Raw genomic sequence first — 27903 nt, 5'->3', positions numbered from 1 at the left:
GTTTTTTTTTTGTTGTTGTTGTTTTGTTTGTTTGTTTGTTTGTTTGTTTTTAAGATAAAACTACAAGGGAACAACATCCCAAGATCACACACCACACCTATGACAGACATAGAGTAAGAGTATCCAAGAAGGCTCAGCTTGAGAAACAGCCAGGTTTTATGAGGGGAGTGTTCTAGGGCTTTGGTCAAAGTCAAGAATGTGATAACTTCAAATGGCTCAAAAGGTTCAAGAGCATCTTCATTGAACAACTGGAGGGCAAAACCCACAGTGGGTCTAGGACCCTTCCCCAGAGTCCCTCTGTCCTGAAGTCCTGTTCAGCCTCCAGTGTCCACTTCTGAGGGCGGAGCAGAGAGAAGGGAGAAGCGGTCTGTGGGAATGACTGTTACAGAAACAGGCTCACAAGAGCCACAGGGAGCCCAGGGAAACCAGCAAGATGTAGCCAGTGAGGATGAACGGGCTCAGGAAGGGGGGGACAGCCATGCTGGCAAACCGCAGGTCGCCGATCTGTCTCTTGATCCATTGGGTGAAGTGGGAGGTGCTGGTGTAGATGCTTGGGAATTGGCGGCGGCCGCAGCCGAAGTTCCAGCTCACCACCCCCATCTGGATCCAGGTCTTGTTCATCTGGCAAACCAGGGAGCTGCCAGAGGTGTCCTGCGGGCGGGGGGAGAGGAAGGGAGGCGTCAAGAAGCAGCACTGTTTGCTAGATTAGGCCTTTGTTGTCCCCAAGAATGAGGCCTGCCTCTGAACCTTTCCTGTGACATATACATCTGTGCTAAGGTTCAAGCTTGGGTCCACACTGGCCTCTCCATTGTCCTGCTAGCTCTCTGATGGTTGAGCCCTCCCGAAGCCCTGGGGGGCCTCCAAGGTACAGTTGTTGCTCTTTCCCACGGTCTTGCTTACAGGGGGCGATCTTAGAAGCGCCAGCCAGCTCCCCTGCTTGGGTGTACAGACAGGTGAATGCAGAAAAAGACCCTTTACAGTGTCATACATCAAAAGGTAACAGTAGGTTTCTTAGGATTTTAAAAATTCTTTTTATGGGATTTCACTACCACCCAGTGACAGAGCCTTCGCCTATGATGCACAGGACCTTGGACGCTATCTCCAGCATAAGAAAAAACAAACCAGCCAGGCGGTGGTGGCGCACGCCTTTAATCCCAGCACTCGGGAGGCAGAGCCAGGTGGATCTCTGTGAGTTCGAGGCCAGCCTGGACTACCAAGTGAGTCCCAGGAAAGGCACAAAGCTACACAGAGAAACCCTGTCTCGAAAAACCAAAAAAAAAAAACAAACAAAAAAAAAAAAAAGCCCTTCTCCCTTTTACATTTCTCTGTAACGTTTGAAACTTTATGAACCAGGAAAAGAGTTTAGTAAATTTATCCCTTAACATAACGTAAAAGATTCCCAGGACATGATGTTTTGAAGGACACGGAAGACAATTAAGGAAAATAACAATAAAATTCTGCCGAAGGACAAGAACAGAGGCTCCACTAGTGCACAGAAATGCTGTTGCTGGCCAGGTGTGGTGGCGCACACCTTTAATCCCAGCACTCGGGAGACAGACCCAGGCGGATCTCTGTGAGTTCGAGGCCAGCCTAGTCTACAGAGCGAGATCCAAGACAGGAACCACAACTACACAGAGAAACTCTGTCTTGAAAAAACAAAACAAAATGAAAAAAACAAAAACAAAACAAAAAAGAATGTGTTTTTTTTAAAAAACATCTTTTTACTTCTTTTCCCACTTTCATGTATGCGTATATGTGTGCTGTGTATGTTTGCATGTATGGGGTACATGTGCACATGTGTATAAGCGTTCATGGAGAAGCCCAAGGCTTAAGTCTGGAATCATCTTCCATCACTCCCACCTTATTCATTTAAGCAGAATCTCAGTCAAACCCAGTGCTCTCCCCACCCCAGATTGCTAGTCTTATGAGTCAGCTTGCTCTAGGGATCCTATGACCACACCATCGGAGGCTCGAATTATCTGCAGGCTGCCACACCTACTCAACATTTATAGGTTCTGGGGATTTGAACCCTGGTCTTTACCGTTGTACAGCAAGTACTTTAACCTCTGAGCCACTGCCTTGTTCCAAAAAATAGCATCTTAATTGCATGCACGAGAGTACAGGAAAGTAAAGATTCCTCGAAGCCCCAAACTTGAATGGGGAGTGGAATCCAGAAAGTCAGGAGACCCCAGGAGTTGGCTTTTAGTCCAAAGCCTGTATCAAATCCTGTGAGAGCAAGCTTCAAGTTCACAGCCTTGTTCACAGATTCAGGAGACCAAAGCGCAACTTAGAGCCTTCCTTGCTTGCCATCATCCAGAGGAGAACTCCAAAGGAAGAAGCCTTGGGAAATACCCTGCCCAAAATTACCCCGCAGAGAAAGGGCAGAGTAGAAACACACACCACACATGCATGGACAGGCTGGTTTCACACTGCGTGATTCCAAGAAATGAGCTGAGTTGTTTGAAGTAGTCCAAGGAACAGCATGCATGTGGCTGCTGGCAGAAACCCAGAGACGAAGTCCCAGGCTTCAAGGCCTGAGAGGGAACTGCCCCTGAGGCTCCCTGATCTACACAGCACTGTCTTTCAGGCTTGCTAGGAGGAGAAGACATGTTGGTTGTTCCAGTTTTCATTCTCCAGACACAGTTAAAAAACATTTTGTCTCTATTCCGTATAGAGTTAAGCGTAAATAAGATTAGAACCATGACAATTATTAAATTACTGTTAGAAATCGACCCATTGAAAGGAGCGCAGGGCTTTTTCAGTTCCTTGGCAATCTGATTCTAAAACGATACTGATGAATGAGAGGCCATGAACTACATGGACTTTTTGGAGAAAGAAGAGAAAATTGGAAGCCTCAGTGTGGGGGCAGATTTGACCAAGCAGACAGATATATTCCAAAGCTTACCATGATAGAAACAGGATATGTACTGCCATACAAACAGGAAAGGCAACCAACAGGACAGTGCAAAGCCCATAGCCTGGTGAACGCCTGCGAGGGACTTGGTACATGTTACTGAGGGTAAAGAAATTGGCTCTTAGAATAGAGATGAATGAAACTGAATCCCAGCACAAACTCCAGAGCAAAACTCTAAACATGAACAGTGAAAAAGACAAAACTAATTAAAAACATACAGAGCCATATATTTATGTCTTGAGATGAAACACATCTTAAAAAGAGGTTTTAACAGACTGGAGAGATGGTTCCTAGGTTATGTGCATGTACTGCTCTTCCAGAGGATCCAAGTTTTCCCAGAACATCCACACTGTGTGGCTTGCAACTACTTGTAACTCTAGTTCCCAGGGATGGATGGACACCATACAGTTGTATGGAAAAACCGACACATAGACAACACACACACACACACACACACACACACACACACACACACACACACACACAATTAAAAATGAAAATGAAATCTTTTTCAAAAAGAATCTTCAAAATTCACAGTCCTGAAGAGGAATATGTTCAGCCTAATTACATCTAAATAGAGACTATCCAGGAAGTAAAAGACACCAAATATTGTTGAAAATAGATGATGAATTAAGATAGGACATTTGGGGATAGAGATGTAGCTCAGTTGGGAGAATGCTTACTGAATATGCACAAGGACCTGGGTTTGATCCTCAGAGTTACATGAACATGGTGGTATCCTTATAATCCCAGCCCTCAGATAGAGGCAGGAAGATCAGAAGCTCAATGTCATCCTCAAATACATAGAGTTTGAGGCTAGTCTGGGCCACATGGGTCCTTTCTCAAACAAACAGACATCCTGAGAAGAATATGGGATGATCTGGATATGTAGGACAATATTGTTTATCTAAAATAAACTGTATTAAGAGCACTAAGTATTCTCCAAAGACAGAAACATCTTTAAGGACATGCATTAAACAGAAGGGAGTAGACAGATGCCTATAACAGAAAGACAAAGGGGAAAACCAAGCCATAGAGAGGCCAGCAGTTATACTATGGGAGTCCTTGTTAGAGGTCTAGAGGCAGAAAGAACATGTGGAGAGAGACACTAGAGGACAGACAGACAGACATCTATTGCATGTGGACACTTTGTTTTCACACCAAAATATATATATATAATCACATTGAAATATATATACTTCAATGGAAAAATGAAAGCTAACCTTCAAAAATGTTACAGTGGAAACAGAATTTAAATCTATAATTAGATATAGACGCATAGAATGCCACATATTGCAAAGCCCACAAAATGTTGCCTAAATGTTGCAAATTTTAGTTAAGGACTGCAAGAAGTTTTAGCATCAAACAAAAGAAGGAAAATAAATTATTCATTAACATCAACAATCATTTGTCCATGAACATTAGGCTCAAAACACTTGAAAAGGAATTAGTAAGGATAATTCATGTATTAGAAAGCAAAGAAGTCATTGAATTGGGAAATGAAGCTGGTGGCGGCGGCCGGGATAACACACACCCTCTGGTTTGAATAAGAACAGAGAAGAGGATCTATGCCTAGAAAATGTTCTCTCCCAGAACCTTAAGACTGTTTACAACCTCTGTGGATTTAAATCCAGTTCAGGTGAATTATTGCTAAGAAAATGCAAATGATTCAGACTAATTCAGAAGGGAACAGAGGAGGGTCAGGGAGGTGAAAGCCGGGTGGCCTGAGTGTAGTCCCTGGGACCCACGTGGGGGAAGGAGAGAACCAGTTCCCACAAGTGGCTCTCTGCACCATAGCATCCACGCACCCCACCACACACAGATAAATAAATACATGTAGTTAAAAAGTTTAAGATTGCAGAGTGATGGGAAATTGATTAACCCAATGACTATGAGTAAAACAATTTACAATAGTGTCTAAGAACAATCCCTCAACAGAAAACATGTCTGTCCACGTCCTCCAGGCAACTTCAACTCAACCTTCAAGGGGGAGGTAATTTCTGATACTTCAAATGTTCCAAAACATGAACAACTTATTTCCCAAGTGAAGTATATGTGTTCTCACACTAGAACTTAACAGAGAGAATGACTTGGTCTAAACACCTTTAAAGAAAAGATTGATTTATTTTACTTTATGTGTATCAGTATTTTGCATGCATGTCTGTCTGCGCACTGCACGCGTGCCTAATATCCTCGGAGGTCAGAAGTGGGTGCCGGATTCCTTAGAACTGGAGTTATGGATGGTGATCGGCCATCATGTGGGCGCTGGGAACAAACTGGGGTCCTCTGCTAGCACGAAGGGACTTAACCAGTGAGCCATCTCTAAACTTACACTGGAGCCCGGCCTCACTGGGAGAAGGCTCCATGGTTTATTCTGCGTGACAATTGCTTGTTCCCAGAGGCCAGAACCTTTCCTGGACCTGACTGCACCCTAGAGCCCAGCAATGTTTGTTGGATGTAAATAAATTAAACCCAACTAGTTGTTTTTCTAGAATGTTGGGCAATCTAGATAATGTTACCAGGTACAAAAGCAGCCAAGGTAAAGCCAGAGGCTACACTGTCATTCCAGTTAGACCTCTGGGAGAACTTCCCACTGTCCTTTGGTGCAGCAATGATGAATTCATTTCTTTTCACAGACATCCTGTCAAGTATTAAAACTACTTTTTAACAGATTGGGGATTTAGCTCAGTGGTAGAGCGCTTGCCTAGCAAGTGCAAGGCCCTGGGTTCAGTCCTCAGTTCAAAAAACAAAAAACAAAAAAAAAAAAACCTACTTTTTAACTTACATACTTTTTAGCATAAAAACCTTTGGTCCAAGAATACTTACTGTTTTTCTTGTATACAAATATGTTTTCTTTAAAGAACTCTGTTTTCCCCCAGAGGAGTTCTGTCTTTTACATTCAAGAGAGTAGGGCCTTTCAGAGGGAAATTAAGACATGTGCTCAGGAAGATATGAATCTGTGGGTTTGGGACATGGCTCAGCCGTCAAGACTCTTTGTTGCTCTTGCAGAGGACCCAGGTTCGGTTCCCAGTGCCCACCAGGTGGTTCACAACTATCTGTAACACACCACTTGCAGGAGATCTGATGCCCTCTCTGGCCTTCTCAAGCACCAGGCAGTCACACATTACACAGACATATATGTGAGCAAAACACCTATAAACATAATATAAATAAAATATAGTAATAAAAAATGAAGTATGTATCTCAAAAACAATATTGACTAGAAAAAGCAAGTGGCTGAAGCTTACAGAATGCTATCATTTCTGCAAAACTGTCTGCCATGACTGGACCAGATCTGCAGGCATGTGGCTAATATTCAGGAGCACTAAAATGGTGGAATTGGGCATGATGGTGCAAGACCTCAATCCCACCACTCCAGCATGCAGAGACAGGTAGAACTCCGTGAGTTTTAAGGCAAGTCTGGTCTAAATGGTGAGCTCCAGGCCAGCTAGGGCTACTTAATGAGTGCCTCTCTAAAAAATAAAAAATAAACACCAAGAGTTGGGGGCTGGAGGGATGGCTCAGAGGTTGAGAACACTGACTGCTCTTCCAGAGGTCCTGAGTTCAATTCCCAGCAACCGCATGGTGGCTTAGAACCATCTGTAACGAGATCTGGTGCCCTCTTCTGGCATGCAGGCATACCTGCAGGCAGAGCACTGTATACATAATAAATAAATCTTTAAAACACACACACACACACACACACACACACACACACACACACACACACAGAGTTGTCTGTAGCAGGGACAAAAACCATTTCACACCTGTGGTGTTTTGGGTGAGAATGGCCCCGAAAGGCTCATGTTTGAATACTTCCTTCGGAAGGATTAGGAGGTGTGGCCTTGTTGGAGGAAGTGTGTCACAGGGGCAGGCACTGAGGTTCAAAAGCTTCCCGCCATCCCCAGTGTGTTCTCTGCTTCCTGTTTGTGATTCCAGGTGCTGCTTTAGAGACAGGCTTGCCTTCCTACTACCACACTCCCTGCAGGGACAGTGATGGACTGCCATCCCTCTAGGACATAAACCCCACACAAACTCTTTCTTCTCTAAGTCACCCCAATCATGGTTGTGACAATCTCTGATGAGCACATGGAAAGGAAAGCATGACCCCCATACTGCCTGCTCCCCACTCCATCTGCACATTATTCCACACCTGACAAGTGTCCAGGCCCCATTCTGAGCTCGTACACAGCATGTCATTCCCAATGAACGTCTTCTGGTTCTTCATCAGGAGGAACTGGTACCGATGGTTGCAGATTTCATTGTTCACGATCCTGACAGCCAAGCCCTGGACACTGTAGGGGGTCTTCTTGGCCTCTACAGAGAGAAAGATCTAGGCATGACCTCAACTTTGGAACCTATTTCCAACTCAGAGAGTCATTCACATTTGTGCATGTGAGAGGCAGGGTCACCGGGTGGTGGTGGCACACACCTTTAATCCCAGCACTTGGGAGGCAGAGGCAGACAGATCTCTGTGAGTTCAAGGCCAGCCTGGTCTACAGAGTGAGTTCCAGAACAGGCTCCAAAGCTACACAGAGAAACCCTGTCTTGGAAGAGAGAGAGAGAGAGAGAGAGAGAGAGAGAGAGAGAGAGAGAGAGAGAGAGAAAGGCAGGGTCATGTCCTGAGATGCTCATTCATAAAAACTGCAGGTGGAAGCCTGGCTTTCAAAAATGTCCCTACTCATTAAGAAAGTTAAGCCAAGAACTGGGGATGACACACATCTTTAATCCCAGCATTTGGAAGGCAGAGGAAGATGAATCTCTGAGTTTGAGGCCAGCCTGGTCTACAGAGTGAGTTCCAGGATAGCCAGGGCTATGTAAAGAGACTCTGCCTCAAAAAAAAAAAAAAAAAAAAAGAAAGAAAGAAAAGAAAAGAAAAGAAAAGAAAAGAGCAGGGGGTTGGGGATTTAGCTCAGTGGTAGAGTGCTTGCCTAGCAAGTGCAAGGCCCTGGGTTCAGTCCTCAGCTCCGACAAAAAAAAAAAAAAAAAGCAACAAAAACAAAACAAACAAAAAAATAAAACAACAACAACCAAAAAACAAAGGGAAAAAAAAGAAAAAGAAAAAGAAAAAACCCAAAAAACATAAAACAAAACAAAAGGAAAAAGCTAAGCGAAAGTCTCCCAGGGACGGATGTGAAGTGAAACCTACATACGAGTGAGAACAAGGATATGTTTCCCAACCATTCAGGTGTTGTGAGACTAAGCCTTGGTGCACTGCTCTTAGGAAAGGTGTTAAGACCCTAGAGGCTAGATGTGGCACCTGCTGCATGCTGAAAGGTTGGCGGAACTCCAGATAACACCAACAGGGCTGCCTCTCTGAGAATCATGCGTGCGTATTGACTAGAGGCCACCTCAATGCTTCAGAACACATCGAGGTGAAAGCCCTCAGCACACCCTTGTAAATAGCCAAAGACTGAAGTTCCTACTCTGCTGCAGGCTAAAGACTTGGTGTAGGATCTAAGTTAACTTCGGGGGCTGGTGAGATGGCTTAGCAAGCACATCAGGCCTGATGACCTGGGCTTGACTCTCCGGGACCCATACGATAGAGAGAAAACCAACTCCTTCAAGGTTGTCCTTTGACCTTCAGGTATACACTGTGGCACAGGTACTCCCACACACATACACATAAACAAGTAAACAAACAAACAAACATTTTAACTTTGGAAACTGAGGTCCTCACAGGCCTCTTGTCTCTCTGCTCAAATACTGCATCTCTCTATGGGTGTATGAATGTGCTCAGGAAATGCTTGCAAATGACAGAGTACAGAAGAGAATGAGTGACCTCTGCTCTACTGCACTCACCTTTAGTCTTTTCTTGTCCCCACCCGATGACCCAACACATGGTGCCAACGGCTGGCTTGAAATTGGTGGTGGGGAGACAGATGGGCTGGACGAGGGGGGACCAGGTAACAGGGTACTTGAGCTTCAGGATGGCGATGTTGTGAGACATGTGATTGTTGAAGTTCTCGTGAATCACAATCTTAGTGATCATGAGCTCCGAGCTGTTATCTGGGAGGTTCTGGACACCCACCTTTACGGTGTAGTTAGCCGGGTCCTTGGATCTGCAGGCCCAGGAAGAAGAGGATCGGCAGTAAGACCAGGAATGGCTACAGAGATAGGGTTCTGAGCACTAGGCTGCCTAGGGTAATGTTCTCTATTCCCAGATCCCAGATTCACCAGGACCCCCAGGCCTGAAAGAAAGACCCCAGACCAGGATGAACCCCCGGCTGACCTCTGTAAGCAGTGCGCAGCGGTGAGGACCCAGTGGTGGTGGATGATGGAGCCGCTGCAGACGTACATTCCCAGGAAAAGAATGCTTACTTGCCATGGCCACTTGCCCACTTCTACCATCTTCCCATTTACCATCCTGCAGGATATGTTGGTCTGACCGCAGGACCAGAACCAGGGCCCTGAGGAAAGAGGTGGAGAGAGGGGTGCCAAGGGTAGCCCCACAGGCCAGGGCAGATCGTCCAAGTGTCTCTCAGCCATGGCCCACGCAGTCATTGCCATCTGCACAAGTCGGGGACTGAGACGACTGCCTCAGAAACTGGCAGCACAAACCTAGAGGCAGCAGGTGGTCCGTTACAAAGAAAGCCCCCAAATAATGGAGACCAACTGTCTGACCCTTGCTATGAACCATCACCCCAGGACTTCCTGCCCACAGTTCGCCCATGACTTGGGGAGGAAGAGGAGGAGAGGACCTCTAGAGGGTTAATATAGTCAGCCAGGGGCAAGTGATGGGACCTAGTGTTCATGATTCCTGTTGGTTGTCTCTAAAAATACATAGACAGTGTTGTTTTATTGTCCAGCTAGAGCCATGGCTCACACCCTGGAAACAGAGAGGCTCGCCTGCCCCTCACTGGCCTCAAGAACAGGGAGGGATAGGAGGATGGCAGCTTGCATGAACTGGAGCTGAGATTGAGATTTTATTTTTGTTTTTGTTTTGCTTCTTTATTATTTTATTTTTATGTATGTGAGTGTTTTGCTTGTATGTACGTCTGCACATCATATGTGTGCAGTACCAATAGAGGACATAAGAGGGTATCAGATTCCGAGGAACTGGAGTGACAGACAGTTGGGAGCCACCTGGCCTGGGTGCTGCCAATCAAACCCTGGTCCTCTAGAAGAACAATCAGCACTCTTAACGCTGAACCATTCCAGTTCCTGCTTTTTGTGTTTTGTTTTGTTTTAATGGGACCAGCCTGGATTGGTATTTACTAATAATTCTTCACAGGGATTTCAAAACTAACAACCAAATATTATAAAATAGAAGAAAAGGAAAATGATTCTATAAGAAAGGGTTACAGAACAAGATTAAAGAAACATGAAGTGGGTCTGGTAATGAGCAACCTTAGTCCCAGCACTCGGGAGGCGAAGGTCGGCAGATCTCTGTGAGTCCGAGGCCAGCCTGGTCTACATAGTGAGACCCTGTCAAGACTGGAAGGGAGGAAGGGTTTCTAATGGAGAGTCTTCTGCCGGTCCGGGCTGTTAAGCAATCACGTGTGGCCACTGAGCTCCTCAGACAGGTGGAACTGGACCTCCTTTACACCATCACAAGCTGCCATGCCACGAGTCTACTTCCCTCCGCAGTACACTACCCACGTAGAACCATGTCAGGACTCAACAGCTATGGCCAAGGCAGGTCTGGGGGGCTGTGGTGGGGCCAGTTTGGGGATGATAGAGAACAGTAATATCTATGGTGAACTGTATACAATAGCAGAAACATCAACTACATCCTACCTTGCTGAAATCACTATGGTGGGACTATAATCTGAGTGCCCTTCCAAAGGTCCATATGTGAAGACTTGGTCCTCCAGAAGTGATATATGGAGGTGTCACAGACCTTTAGGAGGTGGGGTCTAGGGATGAGGACATGGTTCTGTGGGTATGGTATTGTTGGGCAAGTATGAGGACCAAAGTCTGGATTCCCAGCCAGATGTGGCAATGTATGCCTGTAACCCCAGTCCTGAAGGACAGAGCCAGGTAGATCCCTGGAGCTCCCCTGAGAGCCAGTCTGACTGAAGCAGGGAGTACCAAGTTCTGAGACCTTGTCTCAGGAAATCTGGTGGGGAAGTGATCAAGAAAAACATCTTGATGGTAACAGCATGCACAGAGATGGGGTCTGGTGGGGGTCTTTAGATCACTGCGAACATGTCCTCAAAGGACCGGAGAAGCCCACCCAGTCTCTCTCTGCTTCCTGACTTTGCACAAGTACTCATTCCCAGGACAGGCAGTCGCTACCTCCATAAAGGGTACCTCTACCCCATGTGACAAATCTTTAGACTTTGAATTTTGAAAACTGTCAATTAAATATATCTTTCTACTTCCTTTGAAGACCTGTCTCATATATTTTTTGTTGCTTTTTTTTGGGGTTGCGAGGGGTTCGAGACAGGTTTTCACTGTGTAGCCCTGGCTATCCTGGATCTCGCTCTGCAGACCAGGCTGGCCTCGAACTCACAGAGATCCTCCTGCCTCTGCTTCCTGAGTGCTGGGATTAAAGGTGTGTGCCACCACCACACCTGGCTCTCGGGTATTTTCTTGTCACACAAAGCTAATGCACAGCCCATGCATGAAGTTCAAGTTCATTTATCCCATGCGTCCCTGGCTCCTGCTGCTATCCGGTATACATGGCCTGTTCCCTTGCTTAGACTCCTGTGGGTAGAATGTCCTTCCTTTCAACTCCTGACCTTCCCAGGGATCCGCAGGTGCTGCACTACCTCCTAGGTCTCCACAGAGTACTCTTACTTTCTCATTGCTCAACTCACACCTACACCCTTCTCCATGCCTGTCTCCTATTTCCCTGATCTGCCCCTACCCCAGAGAGCCACATTTCTGGACTGTCTCATACACCATGGTGAGTCCATGGCCATCTTTTGTTGCTGCTGCTGTTTCTTCCTTGTGGCTACTGTGGTGGTGTTAATGAGAATGGCCCCAAAGGCTCATAAATTTGAATGTTTTTTTCAAAGTTGGTAACTGTTTGGGAAGGATTGGGATGTAGCACGAATCTTAAAAGTTCTTATTAATAAAAACAAACCTGGGGCAGGTATCGGGGTGAGTGCTGGAAGATCAGAGAAGCCACAGCTTCCTCACCTCGCCAATTCCTCAGCTGATCCTGTTTCCTCAGACTGGAAGACTCTGAGTCCTCATCCAGAATGGCTCTCAGCTGAACTGCTGCTCTAAAGCCTAAAAGCTTAACCAGCCAAATGCCTCTAGTTCCTGGTCCTCACGCCTTATATACCTTTCTGCTTTCTACCATCACTCCCTGGGATTAAAGGCTCGCTTTCTGGGATTAAAGGTGTGAGTCACCATGCTTGGCTGTATCCTTGAATACATGGATCTCTGTTTCTGGCATGCTAAGATTAAAGGCGTGTGCTACCACTGCCTATTCTCTATGTTTAATATTGTGGCTGTTCTGTCTCTGACCCCAGATAGGTTTATTAGGGTGCACAATATTTCAGGGAACACAATACCACCACATTAGGAGGTGTGGGTTTGTTGAAGAAAGTATGTCACTGAGGTTTCAAAAGCCCACACCAGGCCCAGCCTCTGCCAGCAACTCAAGGATCAGACGTGAGCTCTCAGTTACTGCTCCAGCACCACGCCTGCTGTGGCCACGCTTCCCACCATGGTGATCACAGACTAAGTCTCTGAAACTGTAAGTAAACCCCAATTAAAGGCTCCCTTTTATAAGTTCCTTGGTCATGGTGTTTCATCACAGCAACAGTACAGTAACTAAGACCTTTTTGCTTCTATTCGAGTCTATCCCTATCCAGACTGCTCAACTTTGGTAGTCAGGAGAGGGCTTAAGAAGTGTGCTTTTCTTTTCCCATAAAGCTGCAACCCCAGAGAAGCTGAGGTTCTACAAAAGAGCTCCACCATCCCCACAGCGACAACTCTGGGGGCAAGGCTGGCCCTCTCCCCAGTGTTCCCTACCCTCTGTAAGATCCTTGGGTCTCAAAGAACAGCTCTTTCCAGAACTTGTGTCCAAGACAGCACTGACCCTATCCTTCCTCTAAACCCTGTATAGGACTTATGGGAGTCAGCCTGGAGATAATGCCAACACCAGGTACCAGCACCAAGGAGGGAGCCTGATGGGTTGTTTTTAATATTTCCATTATTATTTTTAACTCTGCATGTATGTCTGCGCACTAATATATGCATGTGAATGCAGATGTAGAATCCTCTGGAGCTAGAGTTACAGGCAGTCGAGAGCTGCCTCAGATGTGGGTACTGGGAATCAAACTTGAGTCCTCTGGAAGAACAGTGCACTCTTAAGCACTGAGCTATCTCTCCAGCTGTGATGGGCTATTAGTAGGTGCGGTGTACTGCAGATCAACCTTGCCCCAGGCACAATGTTGCCCTTCTATCTGTAGCAGACACCCAAGGATTCAAATAGACTCTACTTCCGACCTTGGTACCCTTTCTTGGAGTTCTGGAAGCTAGGCACCATCACTTACAAAGGGGATCCTGATACTCGTTTCTGCATTCATAGGTGGCCACCAGAAAATGTATATCAGCTTTGAGGTCTCCATTTCTGTAAGGTCCTAACTGACTCCTGTCCCCTCACCAGAGGCAAAGCAGTTAGCATGCATGCTTGTGCTACACATACCCTAACCATTAAAGCATCACTAATACTTGACAGGAGTACAAAGCATTCAGGGTAGAAGACTGCCCGCGTACTCATTCAGTCATGCATTCAACAATGTGCTAGTCCAGGAGAAAGGGTGTCACATGGGGATGGAAGAAGACAGTGCCCACGTTGGGGGATGTATTCCCCATTCACAGTTATCACCCCAGCTAGCTCACTGTCAGGCACAAAAAGTACAGCAGCAGGTGACCTGAGGTAGGGCTCCTACCACAAAAATTACCTTTCTCAGGAAAAGCCTGGATATCCTCTGCCACCTAAATATTTTCAATCCCAAAGCATCTATTGGAAACTGTTGTTGAGTCCTGGTTCTAAAACTCACAAACCACTAAAACTGGACCCAGATTTCCTGTGTGAAACAGAGCCCCCAGCATACAGTGCTGAGGTGTAAATTGTCTCGCCAGGGACACTCAGACAGCACAGTCATTGTCATAAGTCCTGAGACTCCCAGACAAGCTCATCCATCCCATGGATGCTAGTTTGTTTCTCATTTTTGTTCCTTTGTCTGTTTGTGATCATCCTGAAAACTGGAACTGCCCCACACTTTATGGGTCATGTGGGTCCTGAAAGGTCACAGCCCACGTCTATTTCATCAGTCTACTGAGGATGCACCCATCCCAGTACTGACCAGTGGAGGCCTGCGGGCAGAAGGGCAGTGGATGTAGACAGCAGGCTATCAGATCCCTCCATGCCTCTGTCCCTGCCTTACCTTCCACATAGGGTAGATTGTCAAATCTGGCAGAAGAAAGTGGTTGTGAAAGAAGACCCTGAGGACCCACTGATCCACACGCCATGGCAAGAAGTCCAGCTCTTATCGTTCCTTAGAACAAGATGGAGCATCTCCATGGTGCAAGGATTCTAGAATTCAGTTGTTTATTCAGGAGTACAGAGAGCAGATCTCTGCCCTAGGGTTTGGGGCTCACCCTGCTGAGGCAGCCTCAAAGGCCTTCCACAGCCACGAATGGAGGCTATCAGAACCTCCCTGGGACAGTATTTTGGGGGCTCACCACTGAGCCTGCAACCACACCTGATCCATTACAACATTCGCAGAAACCAGCTCTCAGCCTTGATGATGCCCTCACATCTAGCTCTGAGCCCATGAACTTGTCCCATGTGTGGCTCCTGATAGCACCAGGTGTGTAGTTTGTGACAGTGCCTTGTGGTTAGTCTATGAAGCTCCTGCTGTGGAACAATCCTCTTGTACACTATAAAGATTTGTCACTCGAACTGGTTTAATAAAACGCTGATTGTCCAGTAGCCAGGCAAGAAGTTTAGGTGGGGCGACCAAATGAAGGATGCTGGGAAGGAGAAGGGTGGAGTCAGGAGTCGCCAGCCAGATGCAGAGGGAGCAGGAAATGAACATGCCATGCTAATAAAGGTACTGCCATGTGGCAGAGACTAAATAAAGAATGTGGGTTAATTTAAATGTAAGAGCAGGTAACAAGCCTGAGCTACCAACCAATCATTTATAATTCATATTCGCCTCTGAGTTGGTTATTTGGGACCAGGTGGTTGGGACAAGAAACTTCCATTTACAAGCTCCCCTAGTGTTCACCTCTGCCGCATCTGAGGAGCCCCTAGAGGTGTGGGAACTGAGACACGACTTCTTCCTATAGTATGACTGCTGTGTAACTAGAGACTTCCTTTTGCCCTCAGGGACTGTATTTTCAAAACAGAGCAGGTCCTGGGGAGGGTGTAGGGTGTAGAGCTGGCCTGAGACTTCTTGGGGAGCAGCCACTTACAGGCTTCATCCTTCAGCAGAATAAATGGTGTCTAGGGACACCTCCCCACCTCTCCACTTGGGGTAGCGAGTGTCCATGACTGCATCCCTTTCTGCTGCACCCTTGCCACCAGTGTTGCTGAAGGCACAGAGTGGCACATTTTTCACCTGCTGCTGAGGGAGATGACCTGGCGTGATCGTTGGTAGAGAACTATTTAGTAACACAGACGTATGGAAGCCACAACTGAACCTCCACTCCTGGAAACATTACAGAGTTGTCAGGAGGACAAGACTTCATGGGGGCTGTGGGGAGCCTCTGTGGAACTGCCCACCTGCTGCCTCAGAGAACAGGCACCCAGCCGCTCCCTACCACTGAGCAGTCGACTCACTGACAGAAAGGGGTCAGAAATGGAAGTGCACCTGCTGTGTGATGGTCAAGAACAAGCAAATCAAACTTTTTTCTTAGGAGTGTGTGGCAGAAATGCAGAAAAAGGTGATTCCTACAGTCAGATGCCCTCGACACAGCAGGGAGATACACAGAGTGGAGAGAATTCCAAAAAAGAGAAACTTTTTGCCTCTGTGAAAATAACACTTTATTTTAAAAAAAGACTTATTTTAGTGTGTTTGCCTGAATACACACAAACACACACACACACACACACACACACACACACACACACACACACACACACACAAACTGCCTGTGTTCTGTTCCCACAGAGGCCAGACAAAGGAGACAGAACCTCCAGAACCTAAGTTACAGACTGTTATGAGCCACCATGTGGGTGCAGAGAACTGAGCCTAGGTCCTCTCCTCTGTAGCAGGAGCAAGTGCTCTCAACTACTGAACCATCTCTCCAGCCCCATCTTTCAAAATACTTTCTTCTGAGAAGGAAGAGGGCATTTGATCAATAGAACAAAAATAATAAAATAAAAACCAAGTACATTTGTAATCAATTAATGAAGATGTATAAAATTCTATTTTATGAAAAATTATTATGTGTGTATGGGTAGTTTTGCCTGCACATATGTCTGTGTTCCTGGTACCGAAAGAGACCAGAGAGGACATTAGATCCCCTGGAACAGGAGTTACAGATGCCTGTTAGCTACCACATGGTGTCAGAATTGATAATGATGTCTCTATCTGTTGCTATTTGTTCTCTTATTTGGAAGCCTCACCTGAGGGGACTCTGCTGCCTGGGACTCTTTATAGGAAGTCCAGCCAACTATTTCAACAGCACTTCCTAGTCAATTTCTGCTAGGTGTTTTAAACACCAGATTCATTGGTGCTTATCTATCTATCTATCTGTCTGTCTGTCTGTCTGTCTATCTATCTATCTATCTATCTGTCTGTCTGTCTGTCTGTCTATCCATCCATCTACCCATCTATCCATCCATCTATCATCTATCCATCCATTCATCCATCCATCTATCATCTAACCATCTACCTATCACTTACTATTTATTCTTTTAGTTTGGCTTGTTATATACTTAATAAATTTACTCATTTAAACCTAAAGTATGGCTGTCATAGATCATCCTCCAAACTATGTAAAACAGAACTCTAAGAAAAAACAGACAGATCCTTATTTTGTGAGAAGGCTCTCAGAAATACACAGATTGTGCAGGTGTAAATACATGAGGTGTTGACAAGAATTGAAGAATACAATTGACAAGCATGACCCAAGTAGCTGTAGTTCAAACTGCCGGTGCCCATGGCAGAGGAGCAGCAGATGGGGACTGACTTCAGGAGATCGGCCCACCAGAATGCAAGGCAATGATGGGCAAATCTCAGATAGGCAAGGCCCCGAGGGCTTTAGCTCCATAATGTCTCTTGCTAGTGGTGTGTCTTTATATGTTTGCCGCTGCCATTTTTCTCTGGTATCTGGCATGGTGTGAATGGGTGGGGGGTGGGGTGGGGCGGGGTGGGGGAGTGGAGGGGGTAGGGGGTGGGGTCCCCACCACCTTTAATGCAGTGTGATTATCTCATGGAAATACCCTGTTCTGCTGGCATTTTTACCTGTAGATTATTATGAAGATGGTTTCCTCTGAAGCTGTACTGTTTAAAGTGTTGCCCCTGCTCCTGATAAAGCAGGGGCTGCGGAGGATAGAAAATAGGAACAAGGAAGAGTCACACAGCTAGGGCTTATGAGTTTCTCTTAAGGAGCCGTATAGACTATGGTTTAAGTTAGTGATTAAGAAAAACTAAGTCCCAGGGTTAGCTCAAGTTCTTTCTGATATTGGGAAATGTGTTTACGGGTTTCAGTGTGCATCATAGCTAAAATAAAGCTTTAAACAATTAACGTCAGGTAACTAGAAAACAAAGAATTGGATGGTTAGTTAAGATAATTGGACTGAGCTCTAAAATATGGAAAGTGAAACTAGTAACCTGTTTTGTGGCAATTATAGAAACCTCTACTTATGTAAATGGTTCTGGCTGAAAGGCTCCTGATCTATGAAAAGTCTTGTTTTTCACCTGCAATATGTAAAATAGTTGATCATGTAAGAGATATGAAAAATATGTTGTTGTTTTTACTTGTAGTCATTGTAATCATTCACTTAAAAAAATAAAATGTAACCACTGTTGTTCGAATCTTAGATGGTTTTTTAATAAAAAAAAAAAACACAGTACCAGATATTGGGGTAAAAGCTGAAAAATCAGAGAAGCAGAGCAAGCCACAGCCACTACCTATTTATTACCTCATGAACTCCACGAATCCTTTAACTGAAATCCTCTGAGTCTTCACCTAAAAGGCTCTGAGCTGAACTACCTTAGTTCCTGTTTCTCAAACCTTATACACCTTTCTCTGCCCTGCTGTCACTTCCTGGGATTAAAGGTGTGTGTGCTTCCCAGCACTCAGATTAAAGATGTGTGCCACCACTGCCTGGCTCTGTTTCCAGTGTGGCTTTGAACTCACAGAGACCCAGATGGATCTCTGCCTCCTGAGTGATAGGATTAAGGGTGTGTGCCACCACTCTCTCTCTGGCTTCTATGTCTAATCGAGTGGCTGGCTCTGTCCTCTGATCTTCTGGCAAGCTTTATTGGGATACATAATATATCACCACATAACCACAGTGTAACTTTTATATTGCTTGAAAGATTCTGTTGGGGTGTATAAGCTGTAAGGGAAAAAATAAAAGAAGAAAGAAGGAAATCATCAGGTAAGATAAAGAAGGAAGACATCAGGAAAGATATAGAAGGAAGACATTAGGAAAGATGTAGAAGGAAGACATCAGGAAGTATGGAGAAGGAAGACATCGGGAAGGATGGAGAAGGAAGACATCGGGAAGGATGGAGAAAGAAGACATCGGGAAAAATGGAGAAGGAAGACATCAGGAAGGATGGAGAAGGAAGACATCAGGAAGGATGGAGAAGGAAGACATCAGGAAGGATGGAGAAGGAAGACATCAGGAAGAATGGAGAAGGAAGACATCAGGAAAGATATAGGAGGAAGACATCAGGAAGGATGGAGAAGGAAGACATCGGGAAGGATGTAGGAGGAAGACATCAGGAAGGATGTAGGAAGAAGACATCAGGAAGGATGGAGAAGAAAGACATCAGAAAGAGGAAAGGAAACATCAGGTAGAAGAACAGAACAAAAGAACAGAGCAGAACAAGGACAAAATAATAACATAAAGAAAAAGCGTTCATTCCTCAGGAAAGAAGTTTGTGTGTTTTTCTCACTGACTCTGCATCTCTCTGACCTGCAGAAGGCTGATCCCTCTGCATCAAACTTTGTTCAAAAAGTATTTTCAATTCAAATGCACATGGAACACTCAGATTGGGCAATTAGGCCTTGATGGGTTTTCTTTTTTTTTTTTTGGTTTTTCGAGACAGGGTTTCTCTGCGTAGCTTTGCGCCTTTCCTGGAACTCACTTGGTAGCCCAGGCTGGCCTCGAACTCACAGAGATCCGCCTGGCTCTGCCTCCCGAGTGCTGGGATTAAAGGCGTGCGCCACCACCGCCCGGCAGGTTTTCTAACTCTCTACAGTGAGTGCATCACACTTTTCACAAGCAGTTTTAAGAGAAAAGAAGGAAGGGAAGGAGGGAAGGAGGGAAGGAGGGAGGAAACTAGCTAGCTAGACTCTGGCTGTGGATTATTCCCACTGTTGGCCCATATGGCATATTTCAACTGTCCTGACACTATGACCACTGTTACAGGGAGGAAACTGAGACCACAAGCCCAGGCCCTTAGTCCTGTGTTCCAGGACTAGAAAGACAGCAGAAACCATGAGCCCCCACACTAGATGCCTACCTACCCACCTGCCCTGACCCCCAGAAACACCCCCAAAGAACAGAGAGGGGAAAAGGGTCAGCTCATGCTCACACATATTTAATCTCTGCTCTTGTCTTAAATTCCAGAATGTTGCTTCCAAGCCACAGTCCCCTTCTCCTGGCCACTCAAGGCCTAGTCATCCACCACACCCCTCCCCGAGGACCCAAGCTCTCCAGGGACCACTCCGTTCCTGCCCTGACTTCTGTGGAATAGGGACATGCAACCTTGATCAATCATCTACCTAATGCCACTCGGCAGAGGCAAATCAGGGAGAGGAGGTGTGAAGAAGTCACGGGCCCACTGGGAGCTGCAGCAGCCAGAACAGGAGCAGGGGGTAGGAGGCCCTGCAGGGCCCTGGCAGTGCCCCGTGGTTCCTTTGCTCCTGGATCCATCTGGTATATCTGGTGAGGCGAGTGTATACACCTGGATTCTGAGCTTTGATGCAGGCCTTCTTCCGCGATAACACCCCAGCCAGAATCCATCTTCCATCAACTTCACAAGCCAGTGGCCCCCCGGGATCCTCCTAGGCAAAGACAAATGAGGAATGGAGGCCCTGCCGGGACCACAGGACCTTCGACACCCACCCCTCGGTTTAGCTTCAGAGAATCACTCCTCCAGGAGCTCACTGGCTGGGGCCCCTTCAGCTTCTCAGCTGGAGACCACACTTATGAACTGCAGCCAATAGCAGCAGTCCCAGAGAAAAGAGGATGAGAACAGAGCTTGGTGCTGGTCACGGGAAAAGGGGCCAAGCCCCAGGACTCACCCTCAGAAAGAGAGTTGCAAGAAGCCCCCAGAAACTCACATAGCACGGGTCCACTCCGTAATTAGTGGCACAGATCATGCTCTTCCGGACAAGGGGGATGACTCGGGGATAGAAGGACTTCTCGTGGAAAGCGCGGTCACACCTTTTGTTGTCTATGATGAACACCTCTGCCTCCCAAAGCTCTGGAGTCTGGGTCAAGTTGTCTATAGGGCACATAATGGATAAGTTGTGACCCCTCGCTCCCTCCACTCAGCCCTGCAGCTCCGCTGAGCTCTGCCCCACCACACCTAGGCACCTCCCTTCACGTGGTCTTTCTTTACAGTGTAGGCCTGACACAGGGAGCCCTTCACCATGCAAGGCTTGGTTCGGAGCCCCTCCTCAAGGAAGCTTTTGCTGCTGAACCCGGAAGGCTACCAAGTCCCAGCACGGCCACCTACAACTTGGGACCCCAGCCCTGTGATTGTCTTCTTTCACCAGCATTTGCTCCCTTAGCCCCAACCGACAGCTGCTTCGCTAGGCATTTCCGGTCACCTGTCTACTCAGAGCTCGGCCCAGATCCCCTGCCCTTGACCTCAAGATCTGCTGGCAAGGTCTTTGCCTTGCTTGCTTTGTTTTTAAACAGTCTCATACAGCCCGGGCTGGTATCAAATTTATGTACCTAAGGCCAGCTTTGAACTCATCACTCCCTGGCTCCACCTCCCTAATGGCTGGGATTACAGGTGGCATTCATCAATGTACCTGGCTTCTTCGACACTTTGTCAGCCTCTGTACCACCCACCCCTGTCCCCCACTCTGTGACTCCCTTTCTGGCAGGGCATGCATTCCAAGGCCAAGGGCTCAGAGCAGGGCAGCTGTTTCAGTTGTGGCCAGGGGGGGGAAGGGAGGGAGGGAGGGAGAGAGGGAGGGGGGCAGTGGATGGCTTCCTAACTCCGAGTTTCTGTGCGAGGCAGATAATTATGCCCGCCCAGCCCAAGCAGTGTTAGCCTGACTGCAGCGCCTGTGTGAACTGTGACAGTGTCGCACACTCCAAACCGCAGGCTGGAGACCACAGCCATAGCCTCCTCAAAGGTGCCACCAGGGATGGGGCAACCAAGGCCCAAAGGGACGTCCCCAAACCCATCCAACTTACCCGAGGAGTTCTTCTTACTCTGGCCCCAGCCAGTCACCCAGCACTGAGTCCCAACCTTCAAGTTGAAGTTGTAGTCTGGGAGACAGATGGGCTGCACATACTTGTTGTAGGTGACAGGAATATCCAGATGGAGAAGGGCAATATCGTTTCTGAAGAAGTTCCGGCCCCAGTACTTGGGGTGTAAAACAATGTCACCCACACGAATCTTCCGGGCCCAGGAAGAGGCTTTGGGCTGCAGCTTGCTGCTACCCAGCATCACTGAGTATTCCTTGTTGCTGCAGAAACAAAGCCCACCTGGCAGACATCCGTTTCCCACACAACTATGCACCTGCCTCCTCCCAGGACCCTTCCTTTCCCTGAAGTCCCGCGAGACATACTCTGTCCACTCAATCTGGATTAATTCAGTCTAGGCACCCTTTCATTCACAGTCCCATTGAGTCAAGGTGTGTGGGTGTCACTCCTGGGGTGGGGGTCTGGGTTTTCCTGTTGCCCAGCTTAGGATACGGTCTCTGTTGTTTGGGGTTCCACCCCAACGTAGTCCCAAGATCTTGTGAGATCCCGAGCCTGACTCTTTCCCTGTGCTGGTGACTCTTCCCACTCTGCCTTGTTCCCATCTCCTTCATCATTTCATAGAAGTACTGAGGAGGCTGGGCCGGGCCCATGGTAGCGCTAGGCCTCTAGATCCTGGAATCATGGGTCACACTCACCCCTGGATGCAGTGAGCTGCAGAGATCACCCAAGTGAAATCAATGAGGGCCCCTCCACACACGTGTTCATTTTCTATGCGAACGCTCACTTCCCAGGGCCAATGGTGGATCTCCTTCAAACTGTCTGGCCACCAGGGCTTGCCACAAACTTCAGAACAAGCATTGCAGAGAGTACAGTGTCCACAGAGAGGAAAATCAGAATGAGTGGTAACAAGTCGCCCTCCAGGGTCAGGTTGCCAAGGCTGTTCTATCAGGGGCTTCTTAAGGGAAGACACTGAGGGGCAGAGGACAGTGGACCCCAAAGGCACCGAACTAGACAAAAAATGACAGTCACAAAGATAAGAGCAGGAAGGAAGAGACAGAGAGACCAACAGCTGGAGAGTGAGGATAAGATCCACAGAAGGCCATCCATGCCGAACCTCACAACTATGCAGACACAGAGCAGGAGTTTCAAGATGGAAAATGTTTTTCTTGCACTGGACCATGTTCTTGGAAAGTGTCCCGTTGGCTGCGTCTCTCTGATGCAAAAAGTCCCTACACTGGTCAGAGTGGGAAAAAAATAGCTATGCATTTCTCCGTGAGAGGTCTTTACCCTCAGCAGTCCGGACCCCTCAATTATTAGTTTGCGTGCTGGCCTACCAGTCAAGGTGTATGTATGAATGAATGAATGAATGAATGAATGAATGAATGAATGAACATAGGTGCAGAGATTCTAAATAAAGTACAATGTGCTGCTGGGAGTGGTGGCACTCACCTTTAATCCCAGCACTAGAGAGACAGAGGCAGGTAGATCTCTGTGAGTTCCAAGATAGCCAGGGCTATGTAGAGCAATCCTATTTCTAATAAATAAATAAAATAATAAAAACAAAAAAATAGGGGGCTGGAGAGATGGCTCAGAGGTTAAGAACACTGGCTGTTCTTCCAGAGGTCCTGAGTTCAATTCCCAGTGACCACATGGTGGCTCACAACCATCCACAATGAGATCTGGTGCCCTCTTCTGGCCTGCAGGCTGAACACACACTGTATACATGATAAATAAATAAATAGAATCTTTAAAAACAAAAAAAATAAAGAAAGAAAGAAGAGGAAGAAACCCTCAAAACATTTTTGAAAAGAAAGGGTGAGTGAGAGGGAAGAATATGACAAAGTAAAATCACAAACATGTTGCAAGTGTTGTCACAAAGCTGACTACATACTAACTGGAAAATCAGCAAGGGGCTGGCTGGAGAGATGGCCCAGCCATTGAGAGCGCTTGCTGCTCTCCCCGGCTTGGCCCTCAGCACTAGCATGTTGACTCACAATCATCTGGAACTGCAGTTCCAGGCGACTTGGCACCCTCTTCTGACAAAAGGCACATACACACAGGCAAACACGCCAGCACAGAAGATAAAAATGAACAAAAACAATTTCATGTCCAAATAAAAACATCTTTAGGGGCTGGGAGGCCGCTCAGCTGGTAAAGTGTGAGCACCAAGACACAACTTCAGTCCCCAGCACAGAATAAAGCCAGGCATGGTGGTACAGGCTTGTAATCCTGGTGCTCACTAGCCAACCGGTCTAATCCTAACCGGTAACCTCCCAACTAATGAGACTCTGTCTCCAGAAACAAGGTGGGCAGTGCATGAGGAACAGCTCCTGAGTTTGACTTCTGTTCTCTACATGCATTCGTACACATTCTCACACACAAGCCTGTGCACCTGCACACACACACACACACACACACACACACACACACACACACACACCATCTTAAATAAGACTGAATTACAGAGGGAAACCAGGAAGGAGTAAGGCTTGGCCAGAAGCAAGAACATAGTAAATTAACCACTTAGTCAGTAGTGAACCTTAGTGGAGTCCTGATGGAATCCAAGGCCATGGAGACTATGGACTCAGCCATGAGCTCCCCGGATCTAAGGGGAAAGACAGGAAGCCCCAGGAACCAGGCTCAGCAGCCAGTGCCCCAGGAAGCTCCTTATGAAACTGTAGGAGAGGCTCAAGCCTGAGCCGAATTCAAAGTAGCCCTGCATTCTCATGGAAGACCTAGGTGCTCTTTCTTCTAAGCAGTTCGGGCCATGTCCTAGATCGACAATTGCTGTTTAGGAAGTACATCCAATACTTGCTTCCTACCAAGCCAGAAATGCCAGTGAGGCAGAGACGTTCAGAACATACTTTCCCCAGGAACTGGAACTTCCCCTGCCACGGGGACCCACTGACCCACCTGGTTGGATGCGGTTCTCTTTATCACCTGAAGGAGAAAAGGAGAGCAACCATGAAACTCTATCTTGCAAAGGGAGGGCAGTCAAGTGGTGCATTTTGTATTAACTAGTCCACTCACTCCTTCACCAAATCGCCCCTAATCTGAAGCTGTTCCCCAGTCTGAAGTCCCAGGCTGGGAAACACCTGTATCAAACAGAGCCTGTCTGGGGGACACGTGCTGCCCAGCTGTTGAGACAGTAAACACGTAACTACCACGTGAGATCAGGACTGGGACAGGGCCAGAGATGTCAAGTGACTCCAGAAGAGGGGGCAGGTTTAAGAGACAGTGGAGAAAAACAAATAAAATTGATTAAAAAAAAAATCCCTCCGGGGAGAAACACAATAGTATATTCCAGAGCCTTTGGAGGACAAAAATGATGTCTGTGGTGGAAGAGAAAAACAATGGCAAAAACAAAAATAATAAGTAAATAATGTCTGGAGATGAGCACCAGAGGCCAACCAGAGAGGGCCACATGAGCCAGGCTGAGGGGCTCGGGGAGGCCAGTGGAGGTGTGGACCGACCGTGTGGACTGTGTTATGAAGGCAGCAGGGCAGAGCCAGGAAGTGGAAAGACAGACGGCGGTGAGATCTCCATAGAGTCTCTGCAGAACTCAGGCAAGCAGTGAGGGATCTGGAGGAGGCTCTGAGAACAGACATGATGAGGACATGGGTTGGTCTAGAGGCACTGGCTTCTGAATTCAGAGACAGGGGGCTGTCATTCACTTCACTAAGACAGACAACTAAGACAGCAAGCCAGTTTTCAGGAAAATGAGAGTCTGGCATGGACACCAAAGAAGTGAGATGTTTGGGGATGGTTCCGGGGAAGAGGTCCAGCAGGTGGGTACGCCTGCAGGCCATGGTTTTAGGGGTGCCATGGCACACTGCAGCTCCATGCCTGGGGCGAGTGGCAAGACATAAGCCAGGGAGTAGAGAAGGGGAAGGAATCAGATAGTCCCTTCAGAAACATCCTATGTCAGAGGTGAGCAGAGACTGGGCACGGCGTGGGCACGGAGGAGAGGGATTCTACTGAAACTCAAGACTCAGAAAGCTGGGAAGGTGTCATGTGCTTGTAATCCCAGTACTTAGGAGGTGGAGTCAGGAGGTTCTGGACTTCAAGGCTATCCTGAGATACATGGAAAGTTCAAGGTTATCCTAGGGTTCATGAGACCTTGCCCCCCTCCCCAAATAAAAAGAGAAAAAAAAGGATTGGAAAGGGTTGGGGGAGGAGCCACAGGAAATAAAAAGGGGGGGCAATAAAAAACCAAACCAGCAATAAGGACAAAGACAGGTCAGGAATGGGCTGAGGATTGCGTGGGAAATAAAATGCCAGAGGGAAGCATGAAGTGATAATGACTCTTGGGGAAGGCTGGCAGCACACTGGGAGGGATGCTCGAGCAAAGCAATGAATCGCTTGGACGGATGAGCATGTCCGGTGTAAGCAGCACCTCTCAGCCCCAGCTCCAGCTCCACTCCGCTCCGGAGGCATACTCCCACCGGTGAAGAAGTGGCCTTGGTTAGTGTTACAGAGTCCTTAGATTTGGAGGGATCACTGGGGATTGGGGGGAGAGTCTGAAAAGACAGCACTCAAGGGCTGGTGATGGGAAGAAGCCGACGTTTAGAATATCATCCTTTTGAGAGGCTGGAGATATGGAAGGTGCCTGAGCATGGAGGATGCTCAGCATCCAGGGATGCTCTCTGCTGCTGTCTCCAGGAGGCCACAGGGCAGTTGTGACCTGAGGAACCTAGGAATGGGTAGCAGAAGGGAGGTGACAGCGAGGTGGGGATGGCGCACACAAGTTCCAAGTGGCTGGAAAGGAAGAGCCAACCTGAGCAAGACTGGAGAGGAGAGGACCCAGAAAGGGCAACAGAGAAGGGGCCTGCCTCACCTGAATTTGAAGGCGGAGGCAGCAACATCAGCATCACAAGACAGGTTAAGACCCAGGGCCTCAAGGATCCAGGCCAAGCACCCAGGCCACACAACGACGTAGCCATGAGTATCTATGGGCTGCGGAGACAGCGCCAGCGTGCTGCCACGTGCCCACCCACCCCCGTACGTGATGACGTCTTAGACACGTGACATGACAGCGCCAAGAGCCTGGCCACGCCTCTTCAGGGCCTTCGAATTCTCGCACCTGGGCCCAATCTGGTCCTTAAGATGATTTCAGATCCTCTGACTGGGAGTGGATCTCCGATTACAGATCTATGAAAGCAACCTCAGTGCTCTAAGAGTGTGGCGGTGCATCCCGAGCCGAACTGGTGGAAGATCCCTGGGCCAGGAACAGCCTCTTGTCCAGCCTCAGGCTGTACTCTTGTTCTCTGGACCTGTTGCCCAAGGAGTTTCATGGTCACTACTGACAAGGACCGGGAAAGCCCAAGAACAGAAAATAGCAATATTGCTAGGGAAGGTGATCTTGAGAAAGTAATGGCTGAATTGGACCTAAGACTAAATCAAGGAGCGGGCAGGGTTGGGGACAGGGTGCTGAGTGAAGAAGAGCTGCTGTCCTCTTCTTCCTCAGACCAACAACATGAAGGATTGTCACCACTGAAAAGGAGCAGTTGTTTGTGCCCGGCCTTGGGCATAAACAGGGCTTTCCACGGTGGGATGATCTCTATGGATCTTCAGAGCGGAGATTGGGAGATGACCACCCAAATTCCTGTTTCCTGTTTAGTTCCAGGTGTCCAGCAGAACTCTTGAGATCCTGTCACCCAGTCTGGCATTTGAACATTGTTTGTGTGTTTGTTTTTTGAGACCAGGTTCCTCTGTGTAACAGCCCTGGCTGTTCTAGAACTCGCTCTGCAGACCAGGCTGACCTCGAACTCACAGAGATCTGCCTGCCTCTGCCTCCCAAATGCTGGGATTAAAGACATGTGCCTCTGCCACCCAGCCAGCATTTTTTTTTTATTTAACCACAGTGGTGGCCCTCACTTCTAATCCCACTGGAGAGGCAGAGGCAGGTGAATCTCTTGAGTTCTTGGCCTACCTTGTCTATAGAGTAAGTTCCAGGACAGCCAGAACTGTTACACAGAGAAACCTTGTCTTGAAATACAAAACCAAAAATGGTTAATTTTATTTTTTATGTGTGTGAGTGTTTTGTCTGCATATATGTCTGTACACCACAGTATGTGCCTGACACCCACAGAAGCCAGGAGGCATCAGATCCCCTAGGGCTGGAGTTATAGGTGGTTAGAAACCACCATGTGGGTTCTGGGAACCAAACTTGGGTGGCATGGAAACTCTTAACCACTGAACCGTCTCTCCAGCCCCCAGCTTGGCATTTAAGTGAGTTTGAATGAGTAACTTGTGCCACTTACACAGCAAGGTAGGCAAGAGACGCTTGTTCTTCTGCCAGCATTTGGTTCCCAGAGTTAGGTCCTCTCAGCAGCTACACCAGCAGCACCTAGGAACTTGCTAGAAACCTTCATCCTAAAGCCTTGGCCCAGACTTCCAGGATTGAAAATGTCATAATGTGGATTGTATTTCTCTTTATAGACAG

General features: G+C 47.4%; 2 protein-coding genes and 1 long non-coding RNA gene across 3 annotated transcripts; 1 reads left to right on the top strand and 2 right to left on the bottom strand.

Annotated features, from left to right (window-relative positions):
- Positions 1 to 138: 138 nt before the first annotated feature.
- LOC102905454 (serine protease 46) lies at positions 139 to 14408 on the bottom strand. Its single transcript, XM_042281776.2, has 5 exons — positions 14269 to 14408; positions 9147 to 9324; positions 8717 to 8976; positions 7068 to 7231; positions 139 to 651 (listed from the first exon to the last, which is right to left on the bottom strand). Exons 1-5 carry the CDS (start codon positions 14351 to 14353, stop codon positions 397 to 399), a joined length of 942 nt encoding a protein of 313 aa, XP_042137710.1. The 5' UTR covers positions 14354 to 14408; the 3' UTR covers positions 139 to 396.
- Positions 14409 to 14496: 88 nt separating this feature from the next.
- Positions 14497 to 20494, top strand: LOC143274351 (uncharacterized). Its single transcript, XR_013052964.1, has 2 exons — positions 14497 to 14694; positions 19641 to 20494. It is a non-coding gene; the product is annotated as an uncharacterized LOC143274351 (long non-coding RNA).
- On the bottom strand, positions 19596 to 26445 carry LOC102905767 (inactive serine protease 45). The gene is made up of 6 exons (XM_006975534.4): positions 26296 to 26445; positions 24372 to 24398; positions 22154 to 22301; positions 21447 to 21721; positions 20357 to 20520; positions 19596 to 20077 (listed from the first exon to the last, which is right to left on the bottom strand). The coding sequence occupies exons 1-6, from the start codon at positions 26399 to 26401 to the stop codon at positions 19844 to 19846; spliced, it is 954 nt and encodes a 317-aa protein (XP_006975596.2). The 5' UTR covers positions 26402 to 26445; the 3' UTR covers positions 19596 to 19843.
- Between the last annotated feature and the right edge of the window lie 1458 nt (positions 26446 to 27903).

Source organism: Peromyscus maniculatus, chromosome 7 (genome assembly GCF_049852395.1).
Source record: "Peromyscus maniculatus bairdii isolate BWxNUB_F1_BW_parent chromosome 7, HU_Pman_BW_mat_3.1, whole genome shotgun sequence".
Lineage (NCBI taxonomy): Eukaryota > Metazoa > Chordata > Mammalia > Rodentia > Cricetidae > Peromyscus > Peromyscus maniculatus.
The sequence above is the reverse complement of the archived record's forward strand: the minus strand, read 5'-3'. Positions and strand labels throughout refer to the sequence as shown.